At 37.6% G+C, this 18,878-nt stretch overlaps 1 protein-coding gene across 1 annotated transcript in view; it reads right to left on the bottom strand.

The window, feature by feature from the left end:
- The window catches only part of LOC145228818 (uncharacterized), a 30,145-nt gene extending 15,024 nt beyond the window's left edge, over positions 1-15,121 (bottom strand). The window contains exons 1-4 of the mRNA XM_080094011.1: positions 15,011-15,121; positions 12,506-12,630; positions 7,008-7,180; positions 3,105-3,344 (exon numbers count right to left, since the gene is read on the bottom strand). Coding sequence (XP_079950137.1) covers positions 3,105-3,344; positions 7,008-7,180; positions 12,506-12,630; positions 15,011-15,074 — 602 coding nt within the window. The 5' untranslated portion in view covers positions 15,075-15,121. The remainder of the gene's footprint in view (positions 1-3,104; positions 3,345-7,007; positions 7,181-12,505; positions 12,631-15,010) is intronic.
- Positions 15,122-18,878: the final 3,757 nt, after the last annotated feature.

The following is an 18,878-nucleotide window of genomic DNA, read 5'->3' as shown; positions in this document are numbered from 1 at the left end:
GCCAATGTGAGATTAAGATTGAGCGAGTTTAGGTAAATAATTCGCCTGTTTTTCTGTCCTATACAAACTTAAACCCCCATTGTGCGGTAACCACTAATATTTACACCCCTTGCCGTTGTGTGCTACAATCGATAATATTTATTTGTGTTGTCTTTTCTCCAGTAATTGATGGCCCATGGGATTTGAACAAAATAATTGTGGTTCGTTTCTGTTAACCTACTGTTATACAGAATTAGGGAAAAGGTCAAGAGGTTTTTCGTTTTTGTTCTCAAATAGATGGAAAATCGAATTATTATTAGTGTTTTTCAGGAGTTCGTTTTTTTTTGGCCTCCAACTAAAAGTTCAGATTTTCCACTCGTAAGCTTCAACATAGAAAGTGGGTCGTTTTTTCGATCGTATTTGCATTGAAAGCCATAAAAAACATCTAATGATTCTGGATACAACGTTCAAAATAGCAGTTGACAAAGTGACTAGGGCAACCACGTGATGTATTCCTGCTGCTAGGCAACCAATAAATTTTCTGAGAGTTACAGAAACGCACGACGGGATCGCGCACTTTGGCAATTCTTTCACCCCGCCAATAACAAACCCATCGATATCTTAAATCAATTCGCATTGACAGTTAATAAAACGTGAATAAGTCTCGTTCATTGTTGTGTCTGAGTGTTTTAAATCGAATTGCTTGATGCTTTTCACTTTGGCACTGCTAAAATGGCATTTGATTATCGAACGGTCAAGGCTTTAGGAAAAACTAGTGACCTTACAATTGTTTGTAATTTCGTTTTAACGATAGTGAGGTAACTGCGCATGCGCAAGGCGTTTGAATGATTTAGCCTTGGATAAAATTCTTATTGTGTTAAGCGCGTTAGGGTTAGTTTGTGCACAAGGCAATGTTCAGATGCCATTTTATGGACTTCAGTTGATACAAAACATACAGGACCCACGCCACAATAAATCATAATCTAACCCAATTTAAATCTTGTTTTGTTGTGTTATTTACTCTGCGTGTCATGTTTAGCTGACTGTTTAACAATAAAGATCCGTATTGTGGAGTAGTTTATTTTGTTTGTTTCACTTAAAACCAGTCGGTTAACGAAGCGAGTTTGAGTAAAAACAAAAAAACGTTCATTATTCACTCGATGCCTTGTAACTGAAGTAACTTAATTTAAAATATCACCACCTGTTCGTTCCGGTTTGCCGAACACACTACAGCGAGAACTCAACAGGGTAATATCAATTTCAGTTGATCGTAAACTTGCGGTCTGACTGGGTGGTCGGATGATTAAACATGGTCGTAAAAATTTCGTTCCACTCATGCGACATATGTTTCTTAACCAGGACCCCAGTTTTTTGGCACTATTCTTCAAGTCCATGCCTTGTGTACCTTTACTCTATAACGGTTGAGGCAATTTTGTTTAATAGCAGCGCAAAGGCTAGAGTAGTATTTCATTGTGCGATTTATTGCTTCTTGGGTACAGGCTACGTGACTACGTTCACATATGACTCTTAATTCAACCAATAAAAATGTGATTACCAAGCGTTTTTGGCGCTTTCTTGGCAGAATTGTACCTCGATCGAAAATATATTTAATTACAGTTCATGTCTATACAGTTAAGTACGGAAAAACCTTGAAAAATAGCACGTTTCGCAAAGTCCACATAAATAGTTCACAACAGGTTTGCATTTTCGCAGAGAGTTCAAAAGAGCTATGAACATCGATACAAAGACACTTTCAATTTCTATAATTGACTTAACAATCCTATACTTGCTTTTTCTTTGAAACAAGGCGCGACTTTTAAATCACGTTCAAGAGGTGGTGAAATCAGTCTCTTGTCACTTTTTCTTACTTTCGACATTAAACGCGTCAGAGTCAATAAAAGAAATGTTATCGCCTTTCAATGCCATGAATAGTTAATGTAAAGCCTCCGCCACCTTTTAATCCATTAAGTTGCTGCCAATAGCACTGTTCTCAAGCTGTAAATTATACGAATACATTGGATTTCGTTCAAGGGCTGTGAAAGCAAAATCGAAGACTTCACGCCAATGTTTCGACCGCTTAGGGGTTTTATACAGATTTCTCATACATTACTTTATTGTCAGTTTGGGTATGGCTTTATTGGTGTCAGTTTGGGAATGGCTTTATTGGTTTAATTTGCTTCGACAATCTGAAAACTTACACTATTATTTGAACATAACGAGGATCGGGGCCAAAAAGCTTTGTAACCCTGCTTAAAATGCCAGTGAAATCACAACGATGTAACATTGATTCACCCGCAAACAGCTTTTTCATTGATTTCAGTTAAATTTGTGTTTTACAAAGATGACGCCATCCACATAGCCCGCACAGACTCCGTTAAAGATTATTTAATGGAACGACAGCTTAGATTTTAAATCAGCTCCAGACAAGAAAATTGATCGCTTTGTATTTGTTTAGTGGGCTTTAGGTGACTGCTTGGGGTGTGCGGCGTTTGGAAATGTCTTTGGAAAGAAATCTGAACTATCAGGGATGTTGTTGTTAGGATTGAACGCCTCAAACGTGTTTCCTAGAAAGTTTTGTCAATACCAGTAAATGTTCTTTATTTTGTGGCGAACAGAATAATTGGATTCGAATGTGGTTTATAATTATAATACTTACTGCTTACAATAAAAATACTTTACAACACACCAAAAAGCAAATTACGAAATTCCAGGAAAGTGTACTGCGTTTTAAGAAATACGTTTTGGAAACCTGTGGGTTAACCGCTGGGTCGTTCGGGGCAAAACTTTGGAAAGATCAATTTTAGATAACTAACTAACATGTGTGCTAATTAGAATAAATTTAAAGCCCATTTTATTGACCAAACGCATTGCACAAACCAGTGTTACACATAAAAAGTGAAAAATAATACGTTTAACAACAGGGCATACTGCTCCTATTAGACTTATAATTTTTGTTAGAAACGAGTGCTCTCTAGTTTACGTTATTTTCAATTTGATATTAAGACACAATTAACACAGGATAACATTGCTCTGAAATTGGCTAAATAGAACCCATTCATATTTTGGTTTCAGTTCTTTCTGATTTTCATGTTAAACCAGACTTTAAACTTGACAATCGAACATACCTTCCGTTATCGCATAGAAATTTCTTCTCCGGCCCGCACATGTCGTTGCACTCATCCGAATGATCGCCGCAATGGTTTATTCCGTCACAAACGTAGTTTTGTGGTAGAGCACAACGGTGTTGGAAATCCTCCTGGTGAAAATGCGACCTTGCTATTGGTTGGAAAGGAACACGTGACTCTTGCCAGATTCTCGATTCCGGGGAATTCCACACCGAGCGCCAAGCATTTGCACACACAAAGCTGAATAAGAAATGGAACATGGTAAAAAACTTTATTATAAGTACATTTTTTATATATAATGGAGTCTCGTATGCAGTTTAAAACTGAAATGCACAGTTCAACATATGGACCATTGGTGCGTTTTTTATTATAGTTTTTCCTGATAACAACCAGATGAGTTTTGTTTAGTTCCAAAAATCTTCACAGAAGTATGACGTCATATAACGACAAAATGATTCTGTAACTAAAACGTCAAATTAAATACCCACATGTTAAGAACCACTAATATAAACCAATATATTACAATACACTAGTACTAAAAAACTGTAATTTCTCTTATAAACTGCAGTTTTGCGAAAATTATTAATATACAAAACCTATAAACTAATCAACAATCGAAAGTACGGTTTGAACCTAACCTATGCCTTAAGCCTCGATGTACGTATAGTCTCCGCAAAAAAAATTACTTTCGTTGCACAAACGTTGGAAAAAAAAGCTGTAATTGAACATCGCACCCTAATCCCTAGCCTACTACTGTTGCCTAAAATCTGAGTCGTTTGTTTATTTAGTCAAATCCATGACAATAAACTACAGTGACCTTCCAGTTTTTGCGGTTTGACCCCGGCTAAAATAACAACACGTGATATCTTTGTTCTTCGCCGCTTGAACCGTTGTGAACGAAAACAGCTTTTTCTGTGTGCTTTTGAAAGTTGCCGGTTAGTTGCCACAAAATTTTGGAAATTTAAGCGTATGAGCAAATTTATCAGTCATGAAGAATACATGAACAAGTCGATTAAGGGCATATTGATTGCACATAAGGCCGTGAGTAACCAAGCATGCTAGTTTTTTTTGCCGTTTTAGCGTAACTGTTAAGCGAAAATGGTTTGCCAATAAGATTACACGTTGTTGTAAATTTGATATGCTGAAACAAAAATTCAAAAGATATGCCAGATCTATTTATATTTCATGAAAATAACATAACCTTCAACATAAGATGATACATAACACAACCTTCAACACAAACAAGGCACTTACGCAAACGATCTATTATTGAGGGAAACAAGACCTTTGCTATGGGATTAAACTAATCAATATTTATATTTTGGTGTCTCATTTCGCCTAATAATATTCCTATAGACGCCGTTTTTCAATTAGAGCTTGTCTGCAGCGGTATCTCCTGCTGTTGTTCTCCCCTTTTTCATATCTCACAAAGGAAAGCAATTCGATATTAGAAGGTTGGAATTGCTCTTAGAGGTCAAATTTAACTTTTAGGTGAACATAATTATTACTGGTGTTTACAGTAATAAAATGGGATCGACTTTTCGGTAGAAGCCCCAAAAAAGTTTCACTGGGACCGCAAAAATCCCTTGCCCCTTTCTTCTTTATATATATATTCACCATTGTCTATAATTCCTTCCATTACTAAAAAATGCATAGCATGGAAATTTATAGGGTGAAACGGACACCGGTTTAGACCGTAAATCGTCTAAAATAACATCGTAACAAAATGCAGAGGAGTTTATGAAGCTAGTATAACTGAAACTGCAGCTCCCAAATTACCCAAACTACAAACAGTTTTCCCTGTTCCATTTTGACACACATAAACAAATCTAATTTATTAACGGGGTCAAAAGTTTGTCAACCCGTAATTGACCTTTGCAAACTGTAATAAGCTGTGAATAGGGGCGCGTTGTGTGGAGCGAAATCGCATATTAAAGTGGCAAGTTGTGTGTAGATGAAAAAGACATTAGGACGTTGTCAGTATTAACTCGTCTTAATTTCCCCCGTGTATTTTCAATGACTGTAATCCTTCATTTGAGCAGCTAATAAAAAAGCATTTGGTGCTACTAGCTAACATAAAGTTCGTTTTGCATTACACAGCTGGTGGTAAAAACAAGAAACTTCTACCCGGTATGCAAGCAATGACCCAATCCTGACGCTCAAATTGTAGACCAATCACGTAGGCCTATATAGTAAAACAGTAAATTGGCAGGTATCTCCGATGTATCAATTAGTTGTTACACTAAAATATGTTGCATAAGCTTTTAGTCCAGTGAATTTCAAACTGAGTGCCGCGACACACTAGTGTACCGTTAGAGATTTCCGAGTGCCGCGATTTTTTTCCAATTTTGAAGTGCAAACATGTTCTGTTTACCTGCAAAGTGTGCCGCGAAAGAAAATTTTAGTTCTTTTATGCGCCGCATACATAAAAATGTTGAGAACCACTATTTTAGTCCCTTTGGAATCTTGGTTGTCGGTATTGCACAAGAATGTAAGGCTACTGAGCCTAGCAGCAAATATGATGGGAGTTCCCCCCGTTTTTGCAATATTCATGGCAGGTGTTTTGTGTTTGCCGATCGTTTTGACGTCATTGCGGTATTTGACAACAGTAAAGTACAAAACCTTTCTTGCGTTCGTCTTCAGGGGCAGGTCTGTGCGAAATTCAACTTTCTTTTTCGTTATAACGCAATGGTTTCCAACATTTATCGCCGAATCCTTTACTTACCAGCTAAAATATTTTCATTCCTTCACAATAAACTACATAATAGATGCTAAACTATTCAAAGATCATTTAAAATTGGGTATTTCATCAACTTCATAGGTTATATTCCCAGAGTTATAACGCTATGGGTGAAGGTTTGTAAAGAAGTTAGGCAGACTGATTGTCAACAACTTGATTTCTTGGGTATAAAAAACATTTATAAGACATGGAAAGATCTTCACTGGACCTTTTACATCCTAAACTAGCATTTGGTGACTGCTTTGGCGACAATGTTTCTCGTTTATATTGGTTACAGCGTGTAAAGTCGTTGCTTTGTTTTTGAAAAATTTTGCTGAGTATCATTATAACGACGTTAAGGTTTAGGCATTAATCGGTTTCATAAACGTCGATTTCTTAAGATTGTCACAAAAGTTTTAATGATCAATTCAATATTTTCTTATATTTGGTTAATTTTTCAATCAAACATGGTTCAGTCGATTATAAGCCAAGGTGCCACATGTTAGCAGCATTAAAGCGGCACATTTATCATCTAGCACCAAGTCAAGTGATTGACTGTTACCGACCATTTGTAGTAAATTATTTCACCCTAATTACATCAAAAATCCACCAAAAATTGCCCCTCCCAGTCATCACAGCGTCAAAATATTGGCTTTGGTATCATGTCTTCAAAACTCGCCTGTCGTGTTTTGATAAATTCGGTAATTTATGTTTCTGTAACCGATTTATCATCATTTTGACAACACCATTTCAGGACCTAAAACTTGCGTAAATGTATATTTGTAACGTTACCCCCAAAAGCCAGGGAATTATGACTATATTTGTGAAAAGGTGGCCCACTTAACTATATTTGGAAAGATTAAACTTAGCAGCGTTTATTGTAGGATTGTACCAATGTACTAAAATCATTTGTGGTGCTTTTTTGGAGATTGTTTGTCATTTAAAATCCACTTACCCTTTATTGGCCTAGTCTTTGTTGGAATTTCAACTCTCAACCACAATACAAGCTTCGCTGGCGCTTTACCAACATCAGTGCAATGGCCTAATTTGTTTACTTAAACAGAAAATATTCAGGGCACCTTAATTTACTTCGTTAGTACAAAGCCACCCCAGCGTGATATCATCTTTTTTGCGGGAATTAACGCCGTATGGGGCCGCCGATTCAAAGATTTTTTCGCGCTTACCTGCTGTTGTTGCTTTGTGTCAATTCGTCTTCGCCTCCTTTGCAGTCTTTTGTCCCGTCACAGAACTTGTCCATAGCTATCGGTTTTTCTTGTCCAGGACACAAATACGAGTGTGGACAAAGCATCCACTCATCCGACGAATCTCCACAGTCATCATGTCCGTCGCATGCTTGCTATAGTAACAATACAGATCGCTCATTGGACAAAATGATACAGTATCATTCAGTAAGATATTTCATTTACTATTTCTTTAGTGTTTTTGAAATATCTGTGTTCTTTTTCAAAGCAAGAATGTAACATTACAGGGCTTTAAGGGTCAACTGGCAATAGTAATAGGTAATGTTATAAAATTACTTGCATATTAATAAGGCTAATCCGCCCCTCTTGTCGAATCAAGGAGCTTGTTTGTATATCAGAGTTATAAGCCGTGTTTGGGTTTTTTTGCAAACGGGCTTGATCCAGGCCTGACTTCACATTCGGTGTCCGCAATTTTTGCAAGTATGAATTATACCTAGCTAGTTACTGGACTTATGCCAAACTAATGCCAAACAGCTCGAAAACGTCTTGTTTAAGCCCTTGTCCATTGTGTATGCTTCTTTATTATAGGTCTGTCAATCAGACTTTGGGTCCAAACGGGACTTCGCAAAAACGATTCGGGTTCGGGCGGGGCTTTGGGCTTATACTTTCGGGCCCGGTTACTACGTGCAAACATGAACAGTAGCCATGGAAATACAAGTCAGAAACATTATTAGGGAGAAACAAAACAAAGTGATTGACGTTGATTCCGTTGTTTACGCGAACTGTTGCCAGTGAATTGAAATCTAAAACAAGTGTAACAAAAAACAGTAGCTTCTCCTGTCGCAAATTCGATCGATACCGAAATCTTTAAGCTACACAAAAGACCAGGCGCTTGAAGAGCCCCTTGCACTCCTTGTACATCACGTAACCAAACAATATTGACAACAGACGGAGCAGGGTAATAAAGACAAAACGGCGAAACGACATTCCTTGTTGCGATGTTTGCTCACTGACGTTTTAATATTGCTCAGCTACTTCTGGTTTACGAGCAAATGGATAGATCGGTAAATTGGGTTGGCAAATGCGAAAACAGGAAGCAATTTCTTTATCAACAATATAACTGCCAGAGAGCTGGTATGTGGTAAATACATTTTTTGCAAGTATTTACTATATACAAGCTCTATAGCAGTTTTGTTTTTGGTTTCAAGTCCGTGTGCGGTGTTGCTGCAAAACATTTTGTTCATCAATTCTAAATTGGTTGTTTTTTAACCTAACAATAGAATAACCCAGCTCGTTGCTTGGTGGATGAAGACTACAATGAACCTTAGGTCTATTGATTCAAGTTCATGGCTGGTTATTTTTCGACTTATCCCGTTCGTCAAAATCAAGGTTACCGACATTTTTGGGTTTGTTTACGACGAGCTTGACACGTAACTATGACGTCACCTTTTTATTGTGACGTCATAGCCATCACCCAAAGCCGTAAATATGTACCTAGTGACTTGGATTTTTAGTAGATTGTTTATGGGCGTTTTGCAAGGTGAATGATATTGCGATTTGTTTTTTCACATAAACAACATTCTTCACGTAACCCATGTCCACCTATACGTGACGACAGGGGTCGATCTGAAATCGATAGAGACATCGCGAACCTTTACGAACCAAAAACAAAATTTTCTCACGTGTTAATGTCAATTTTAAGTCCAAATAACAGAAGTACTTTGATCCCAAGACTGAGTGTTTCAGTTTTTGTTTTGGTGCTTTCAGTGTAAGGCGTCGTTTTTGCCCTTTAGTATTTTGTACATTTTTAGTAAATGATTACCAGCCGAATTAGAAGAAATCACATTGATTGAAGCAAGACAAGTAATTACTGTCAAAGCATAAAATCTCTTCTCAATTTTTTGATCAATTCCAATGTTACACAAAAAGCGTTTGCGAAGACATAGTTTAGTACAATGTTCCGCAAAATTAATACTTCTTAGCTTTAAACCAGCACAGTGTTGTGAAACTTCACTAAAACCCACAAAAAGGTGCAAATCGGATTATTCTGGAGTGTTCGTGGCTTTCCCAGCAAAGTCAACCCATGACTAAGAGGTTTTATTTTCAACTGTGCAATGCCGAGTCACTTTATTAACTCAGCGCCGACAAGTTATGTGGTTGAGTTTTACCCCGAGACGGCCCTTGACCTTGAAGGCTTGTCTGTGACCTTCAAGTGACGTGGTGGGGTAAAGTTATTGGTGAACTGGAGATCTGCTCGGCTCCTGCATAGTAATTCTTCTGTGCTTTAGTCCATTAGTTGACCCCTTACTTTTACTGGGCGAGTTGATGTGCTCTAGACATCAGATAGCCAAGAGCACAAAGCTCTTCAAATTGTAAAAATGCTCATTTAAGTTTCCATAACTCGGTGTTTTAAGCCAGCTTGAGCAAAATATTATTAGACTTTACAACTTTAGCCCTTGGCACTAACCCAACAAAATACAATTGCCCACAAAAGCCAGTAATGTATGCAATACTGCAAAACAGGGAAATAATTGGTGGTGTTATAGGAAAATTAAAGACTTTAAGTTAACGTTATTGCAGATTTCAGAGACTAATTTAATTCATTACGGCATATCTTGAAACGTTGATGGCGGTACAATAATGTTAAGTATAAGAGAATTGAAATATTTTTTGGAAAAAAACACATTTGACCCTTTTGTTCTTTTGAGGCAGCAAAAACTTGACAAACTTTTGATTTCACTATTTCCCACGTTACAGTCCTCAAGAAGTAAAAAACGCAAATGCTTAGTCGAACAGGTGCCATATTACTGTCAAGAAAACCGCTTGTGACATTTTCTACCGATTTGGGCCAATTTATGTTCAACAACAAGGCTGTATGCGGTCGAGCCAAGGAACAGATTGGAAATGTCGTTCATAATTATCCAGGTTTATTGACCAATACAGGTAACCAAAACGACCTCTGGTAACCTTTATCTGCAACCAAAATGACCTTTGGTGACCTTTACCGGTGCTTTTGAACATGTGAGCAAATTTATCAGGGCAAAGGTTGCCTTTATGGATAACAAAGTTGAAAATGCGCAATTTGGCATTTTTTTCCGGCGATTAGGAATACTTGGACCTTGTTTTCCAATGATTTAACTAAATTTGAATTTGACTTTAATGTTATTTGTACAACTAAAGATCTTTAACAGAAATGAATTTTCCTGAATATGTTATAAGTTTTAGCCAAATGCATCTTTCCCAAAACTAGTTTTTAGGCACATTTTTTAACATATGTTCTATGAAAATCATTTTTCTTATTGTCCAATATCATGTACAACTTCAAGTTTTTGTACATCATTAATATTAGCGCCATGAAAAAGGATGGGCGCTTGTAACAACTACTGTACTTTACCCATAAGCAGTATTGCGCACTTTAAGATTCATTAGCCGCTCCTGAAAGTGATTTAACCTTTTTTTGTGCTGATATTTTTAAGATAACGTGGCGTACATGATATGAAGCGGACTTTTTCTAGGCTGCTTTACAAGGCGCCCTTTGTTATTTGCGTCAGTTTTACCGATAAAACTGTATATTGGTACTCGGTTTGTTTGTTATCACAAAAGTCTAACGTGGAAACGAATAATAAACATTACTAATATGTGTCGGTGCAAATGGACGCGTCGTTTGCACCTTGATGTCATCGAAGCAAGATTTAATAAAAGTAAATAAACAGTAACATATACTGGCTTTTGTTCAGGGTACACCTGCATAGAGTTGTAAGTCAGGCCTGGTAGGGACGAAAGTTCAAAAAACAGACTTGATTCGAACCTGACTTTACACTTTTATAAACTTGCTTATACCACTCTGTACCAGTAAGTTTTATGATGGTTCAAGTCGTCTAGAGTGAAACTTAATGAAACACTTGTTTGATTAATTTGAGACAGTTCGTGGCCGTTACTGGGCCTCACTTCAATCACGATGACCAAAATAGATAAACGCGAGTTTTAAATTACGAAAACTTTGACTTTACGCAAGTCGGACTCGACTGAAATTGTGACACGGGTATAAAAACGTTGGTTCAGCTCTTTTCTCGATTAAGAGAATTCTGTTGTTCTTTATGAAGCTCGATGGTTCTTTGCTGTTTATTTGTTGCCAAACACTCTGCGGTGACCTCTTCACAACACTAAGATTTAATTTAAATATTTGTACAGCTTACGATTTTCAAAGATAGAAACCTAAAATGCCAAGAACCCGAATCTAAATTGAGCTTCACCGCGAAAGTTTTGAATTAACTTGTTAAGGCCGCCGCAAACTCCCCGAAAAAACACTTAAAATACCAAAGTTCCGCCTAAGTTGGGAGAAAAGCACTTTATCGTTGCCAGCCAAGGATCCTAAACAGCACCTTGGTCTATCGGAGTGAATATCTGCACACCGCGTCTTATCACAAGGTAGGGATTACGCTACTTTGCACCAGCTCCTCGCAATCTTGTGGTCACCTGCGCAGCGATACAAAGACATCGCGCGCTTTAACTGTTACGTCACTTAGCACTACCCTCTACTGATGGCATAATACATTTTCTTGTTTGTTTGACCTTTAGAGACAACAAAATTGAACTAGCTTTGTGCAGCCAAGTGTAAATAACGTGAAAGGTCACCAGCACCGTGTGTGAATATGTGCATTACTGGCCAACATTTCTTTTGAGAACGACATTCTTTAGATGTTGTTTTTATGTTTTTGCTTTTTTTTATCCAAGGTTTAGACCACAAAGAACAAAAACTATTAAATATGCTGTTAGAATTAAGTGAGCTACAATTTGGGTATTGTTTCATAGAGATTACAAGCGCTTATTTTTGTTCGAAATTTGGTAGCTTTAAAATGGTTGACTGCACGAAGTTCGTTGGCTAACCCGCTTTTGGTGCCTTAACCATGCTAGCCACTGTTGCGTAAAAAAACACGCTCACGTGACAAGAACTTGACGCCACGCCCTGTTTTTGCAATTCCCCGAAAACTCAGGCAAAGCTTGTGATATAGGTCATCAGCAATGCTGTGGCGTTTCCGTCAATTGTGTACCACTTAATGTTTGCAAAGTTGCAAAATTATCAAGCTAAAGAATCGGGTTAAAATTTTGCTAGACCGTTCCGTCTAAATCTTGAGTTCAAAAACAAATAAAAAAACATGAACTTTGTCGAAACTGGCATTTGCAGGTTCTTATTCGAATAGAACAGTTACAGTTTTCCCCGACAGGCAAAAAACGTCAAGAAAATTTCTATGGGCTCTTATTTGCCATGTATGTTTGCCACCCCTCATGCGACAAACACAAAAGCCTTTGAGCAACGCAAAGGGCACGGAAACACGATCAAGATAAGGGAAGTCAAATAAAAAAGAGAGAGAGTATCAAAATGTGAACGGTAAACGACCCAACCCCGCTTAAAGAATTCGACAAACAAAAAACTAAACCTTCGGTAAACAACTCGCCATTCAATCGGAAGACAAGCCTACCTGGATTGTGAAGCAATTAATGCCGTTTTCGCAGAAGAAATAAGGCCATTGTTCGCTGCTGCATGAAGTATAAGGTCCACTGCTTGGTACTTCTGTCCACAATGTTGAATTTTTGGCGCCCTCGGCTGCAAATGGAAAACGTTGGATTTTGTTGATACCCAATATTACAACGAATGTTCCTTATTTTGCATGCGTCTTAGCATATACACAGCAAGCTCTCTGAGGACCACAGTGAGCAGCATTGGATGTACAGGCTGTGACCGCACACTATTTTATGTGCAGCATATATTTTCATGTGTCTGGGAATACACAAAAGCTCCCTAAGTACACTAGGGACCACTGTGAGCAACAAAACCATATTGGGTCACAAAGCATAGAATTATGCTCCCGAATGTTAACCTTTATTACAATTAGATGGATTTTCCTAAAATAGAATATACCGCTGTGTCATATTTGTTGCTAAAATGCCCGAAAACCGCTACCTGTCCCTGAGCTTAAACGCCTTCACTTTAAATTTACGTGGTTATCGATTTTTTCATTCTTAACCGAACCCCAAGGCTTGGGCGGGCGGGCGGACGCAGTCTGTTTAAACATAATAAAAATACCATGCGGGTGCTGTTGTTTAAATAAGGTCTTCTTTACAAGCGGAAAGGCCACGAGAGCACGAATTGAATTTTACGTTTTAACCACCTTTTTACTGGTTTAAGTCGTTTGCTAGCATCGCTAGGTCTATGTACTATGTACTGGTAACTGAATATCGTAAGATGGCTGAATTGGCTGAATTGGCTGAATTGGCTGCCTGCACTCTAAGTTGGCGTTCAAAACGCACACCTCAAGGGATTATTGAAGGGTAAATCAGTCAATGCACTATAAATAAATTAAAATTATGGCTGCAAAAGGGCCAAAAAAGTCACTTTAAAGTCAATTTTGGCCTCTTGCCACGTGTGAAAAGATTTGAAAAAAAACAATACTTTTTTATGTTTGTTGAAAGCGTAAAAATGTTCGACATATAATAGGTATTTCGTCCAAACAATATGTACAAATTTTGTCAGCATATCTTTTGGGAAATACTATACAAATCTGTATCTAATTTTTGCAAACTTTCTGTTGTCAATCATATCAGTAAGTTATCGCCAAACATTGAAAAACAATGATTTTAAGGTGATTTTCTAAAATGTTATAAAAAATGTTTGAACACGTTTGAGAAATATATACCGACACGAAAAAGCGACGCTTTGACATTACAAGTTCCGGTAATTATTTATTAAATCAGTGTTTTAAAATCCAAGATGGTTTTTTAATAGTTAATAATTAACTTCACAAAGCTATTGAAGAAACTGTTTCGCAATTTGCGATTTTGTTTTTGATTTGAAAACGTCACAAGTACTGACGTCGCGTTTACTGAACCGTGACGAAAAAATGAAAAACCGACTTTCGATGACCCCTTGCCTACTTGAAAACGCAACTCAATATCCACAGTTAAAATCATCAAAAGCTTTTTTAAAAACTATCCTAATATTTCTGCCTGAACGGAAAATCGTAAACCTTAACGTGCCTCAGTTGTAAATTATCAAATGTCATGACGTTTTCGTTGTCCACTGTCACCAGGAAATGAATCAACATGATTTATGGTTGTTTAAATTCGACCACTGTGAATAAACATTTACGTAGTGTATTTTGTCCATAATAATTTAACCATGCTTCATGACATGACATTAAATAAGCTATTGCTGTCAGGCATAATGTATGAAGGAGTATTGCTCTAGTAACTGCTGGAAGAGCAATACCTGTTTATATACTGACAAGACATTTCTTTTTAAAGAGTGACGGATTTTGGTAAACCACTAATAAAAACTAATTAAGTAACAATTGCAAAAATCATTACCATTCTAATATTGCGTGTTAAACCAGCGGTGCGCGACCCTCAAACTAATTCGAGTTAATGAACAGACGCTGTGCTGTCCGCAAAGACGTTAAAATTTTAAATAATGTGTAACTCGCTTAATATTTCAATACAGTGTAGGCGGCTAAATCTAATTATTTTTCACTTTCAGAAAAAATCAATGCCCCGGGTTCAATTTTTTGCGACTTTTTAATTGTGGCCGAAATTACGAAATTTAATTGATGGTTGTCAACACAATACAAGGGTATTTGGTAAGTGACAAAGGTAAATTCAATCTGTGTTTTACCCTCTGCACTAGTCATGTTAAATGCAGTGGTGGGAATTTTTTGTCAGCTGGTTCTATCACAAAAGTCATCTTTTTCAGCTGGATCTTAAAGATCGGTGTATAAGTTAAGATGCAAAAATCCATTGACAGTAACCAGTAATGCTAACCAGTTCGCTGATTTCATAAACTTTTGTGAGACCGTTTTATAGAACCGGTACGAAACGGCTTAATCCCACCACTGGTTAAATGCATTCGGCCTATCAGAAATCAAGTTTAAACATTCCTGCATTAAACGATCAAATGAAATCAAAATTTTTCAGAAATCAAGCAATCTTACCTGGAATGCCGCTTCCCTGAAGTATTGAAACGATAAGACAAACCAGAAAAGGTTTTAAATCCATTTGTTGCTGATAACAAAATTACAAATCAAAAACCGCGTATTTTAACCTGCAAAGCAGATGCATTTGAATGATAAGAGCTAGAAAGGTGGCGCTTTTGATAAAAAAACTCAAATTTGCATTTCTGCGTTTTTTTTCCTTGCTGCGCCTCAGATAAAAGATTTCCTGTGTATCTTGCCAAAGGTCGCACCGCAACACCAAGAACACTGTCTCAATTAGTCACGCTACAAAAATATACAACGTACTGAACGCGGGCGGCTGACAGGTGCTTCGTCGGATGAGCGCTAGATAGGCGGATTCTCAGTAATTGTATTTTTACTCAAAAATAACAAAACATACACATCGACTTTACATCTGGCATGAGATAAGGAAAAGTGCGCAAAAAAACAAAGATTGAACGAAAGGTCAGTTACCTAGTAAGGGCACAAAACTTTAAACGCGTTTTACATTTTAACTCAAGAGGGAAAGAACATTACAGTGTTGATACAAATTGCAATCATAATGACGAAACACACCGCATTCTTACGTCACTATGAACATTTCCGGTGCCACACTTTCAAACTTCCTAAAGTCAGGTCAAAATAGGTTCGCTACCTTTTTAGAAATCTACAACATTCCAAAATAACCATTTTTGATGAATAAGCTTAGTTCTAAACCTATCGATTTAACTACGGGTACGAATTCCTACCAGAAGTAACGTATCATCCCTTAGGCCTGTAAAATGGGTTCATCAAAGTGCCTCGTGTAATTATCTGTTAAAACTTGGGCGCCTGCACAACGCTAGTGAGAAAAGTCGCAGTTCAATAGACGACCACACCAGAAAGACTATTTTTATAAATTGGTAGCAATACATTTAAACCGTCTTAAGTACAATTAAGCAACATATTGTAGCTTAAACGCATGCTACTTCTGTTGTCGTTAAACTTACCACTTCTGTTAGTTAAATTGTAGTTGATAGGTAACCGTTCCGAATACGCCTGCCTATTTCTTAAAAAAACGCTAAATAATCTACTTTTAAGGGCCTAACTAACATTACTGATTGTACGACAGCTACAATGTGACCTGGCCAAAAAGGTTGTGACCCAAACGGTATAAAGCCTCTCAATTCTGTATGGGTTCGCCGCAGGAGCACAAGCGCGTATTTCCCGCAGGCGCAAGGAAAGAAAGGCCGGTCTCGCGAAAAGCCCTTGCCGTGCACTCTATAATTAAGTTAACTAATAAGCGAAGAGAAATTGACGTTTATTAGCAGTTCCAACTTACCAAGCCTAGTACAAGAGACTGTAGATTAACATGCTTTTCTGTTTAGCAATCTTGTTAAACCTAAATCATTTGCAACCTTGGCGCATATAAAAGGTGACGCTATGTCCATTAAACTGTAAATAATTTCGAATTAAACCTTTAACGCCATTGTTATGGCGTGTTTGAGAATGCCTAAGCAAACGTTTCAGAAAAACGTATTGCGTTAACACTTGAATTTAGTGGCAAAAAACGCGAAATTCTACGGCTTAGGTTATTTGCTCTGCGTGACGATATAATACCATAACTCGGCGTATAGCTTTTACCCTTTCCCTAGCCGAGCCCAACGTTGCTAACATGGCGTAGCAAATGCGGAACAACGTGCGCGAACCTAGCATTTGTATCCCGGTATTGATTTTGGCGTTTTTCGCGGCATCAATCCACGGTTTCGTCGCCATTAGGACTTCACTGACTCCTGCAATGACTACAATGGGCCGCTTAAAAACTGGGTTCAGCGGAAGCAAAAACTGGGGCATGTAAATCTAAAAACAACACCTTTCACTTGCTGCGCAAACGGTGCATCAACACTATAGTACGTATGTATACGTATGTAAAGAATGAATTGCGCAAGGGTTGGGTAAGGAGATATTGCTTATTGTTTTTGGTAATTTGTGATTGCTTTTCGGACGGAAATAGGGATTATATCAAAACCGGCTTGCAAACATCTGCTTTTGTAAGATATATGATGCGCTCGCACGCAAGTAAATAGGCAAGCAGAAAGCAATTTGGGAATTGATTCGTGGGGTGAATATCACCATATTCAACCGAAAATTCCTTTGGAGGAAAATCGTTATAAACTGCTGTATGCCAGGCCCATTTAAGGCGTTATGGTCGCTGGTCTGCATCGACGCTTGAGGGCTGATCCCAGTATGTGTTTAAACCATGCATATGGGCCTACCTTTCATAAAATTTTGGATGTTTATTGTTGGGTGCACATTTGTCATCCAATTAACTGGGCTTAAAAATTCAAACAGAATTAGTCCTTACTCCTTTGTATTTCTTTAACTTAACTTACCACTTCTTTAACCTAGCAGCAGCAGCGGTGAAAAATCGTTCTGGGAAAACTTCACAAATCACCTTGATGGTTTCAAAAATTGGCAGGACTAACTCCGGAAGCCTTTGGGCCTAAATTATTCATGAAATCAGTCCCTTGGGATGTTTGGGTGGCGTGTAGGGATCTTGTAACGCGCCCGAGACGCCCTGGAGCTCCTTTAATTAACAGCTTTCTATCTCTAATTGCCACTACATGCTAACTAGTCGTGTGGCGCCCTGAACAGCGAAGGAAAATACAAGAGCCTTAGTGGACTAAATTGCGTCCTTGAGGAATACCGATTTTTTGGTTAGGGCGTTGAACAACATGAACCAGAACGGATTTTTTACGAAGCTGTAAAAACAGTCATGAAGACAAGGTTAAGATGTTTTTCTTAGATCAGTGAATCTCAAACTGTTTGAGTTTTCCGTACACTTTTAAAATATTAAAGAAAAAATATGCCAAGAAAAAAACAATCTGCATCTGTAAAGTTTCTAGTTTAGTCTCAACTCAGCATCTTTAGCGTCATGAATAAGACTGCTTTTTGTAACAATTTGATCAAAATCAGTTGATACCATTGTCATACACACCTTCATTTGATATACAAGGTCTAAAGGTGCAATATATTATTCTTAAAGTCAAAATCCGGTAAAACAATAAACATGTGCAAGTAAAACAGGTAATAAAAGAACAATATCCCAATATGACGTTACAGAAAATGTCCTGCGTTGCGCATTAATATCCTTACATTTTTTTTAAATGTTCCAAACTGGACGAAGCTGTAATTCATAGACGCCAATAAATTATCAGTAACTTTTGCACAGATGGGCTACACTTTTGCACATACAGGTCTGTCATCTAAATCTACGTATCTTTGGTTTCTGATAAAAGCCGCATCTCAATGTTTGTGTAACTTATCAACGATGACACTCACAATTTGGTCCTTGTTTGCGCCTGACAGCGGTTTTTCCTGCGTCTGAAGATCAAATTTAACCTGCTCTTCAGTCTGTCACTTGTGGTCTGTTTGCCAAGAAGTTTTAAGCACTTTATGGCAGCTCTATGAAGTTATGAATGATAACCGTTATCTACTTTCTAAATGCCAAAAAATATTTACAAAGCAGATTAACATGAACAATAAACGCTTTTATAATATTCTAAACCACGCTTTATGAATGGATTTCAACAAAAAAATGTCAATCAAAATCGTGGAACTTTTCGTTAAGGTGGAGAAAATATTAGTATGGATAAAAAACGTAAAAAACATAAATTAGATAGAGTAAATTAGATCTCGGCGGAGTAACTCTTGGCTTAATCTTAATGCATTTAGACGTTAATCCGTCTTACTAAGAATATAATACAAGTAATTACACGTTGCTCTGAAGTTAACCCGGTGTAAAACACTTAAACGTGTTTACGGTAGGTCCCGGGTGTTTTGCCTTACATCCCGTCTATGTCAAGCCCAAAACGGCGTAGATCAATCA

This window comes from Phallusia mammillata, chromosome 5 (assembly GCF_965637545.1).
Source record: "Phallusia mammillata chromosome 5, kaPhaMamm4.hap1.1, whole genome shotgun sequence".
Classification (NCBI taxonomy): domain Eukaryota; kingdom Metazoa; phylum Chordata; class Ascidiacea; order Phlebobranchia; family Ascidiidae; genus Phallusia; species Phallusia mammillata.
The sequence above is the reverse complement of the archived record's forward strand: the minus strand, read 5'-3'. Positions and strand labels throughout refer to the sequence as shown.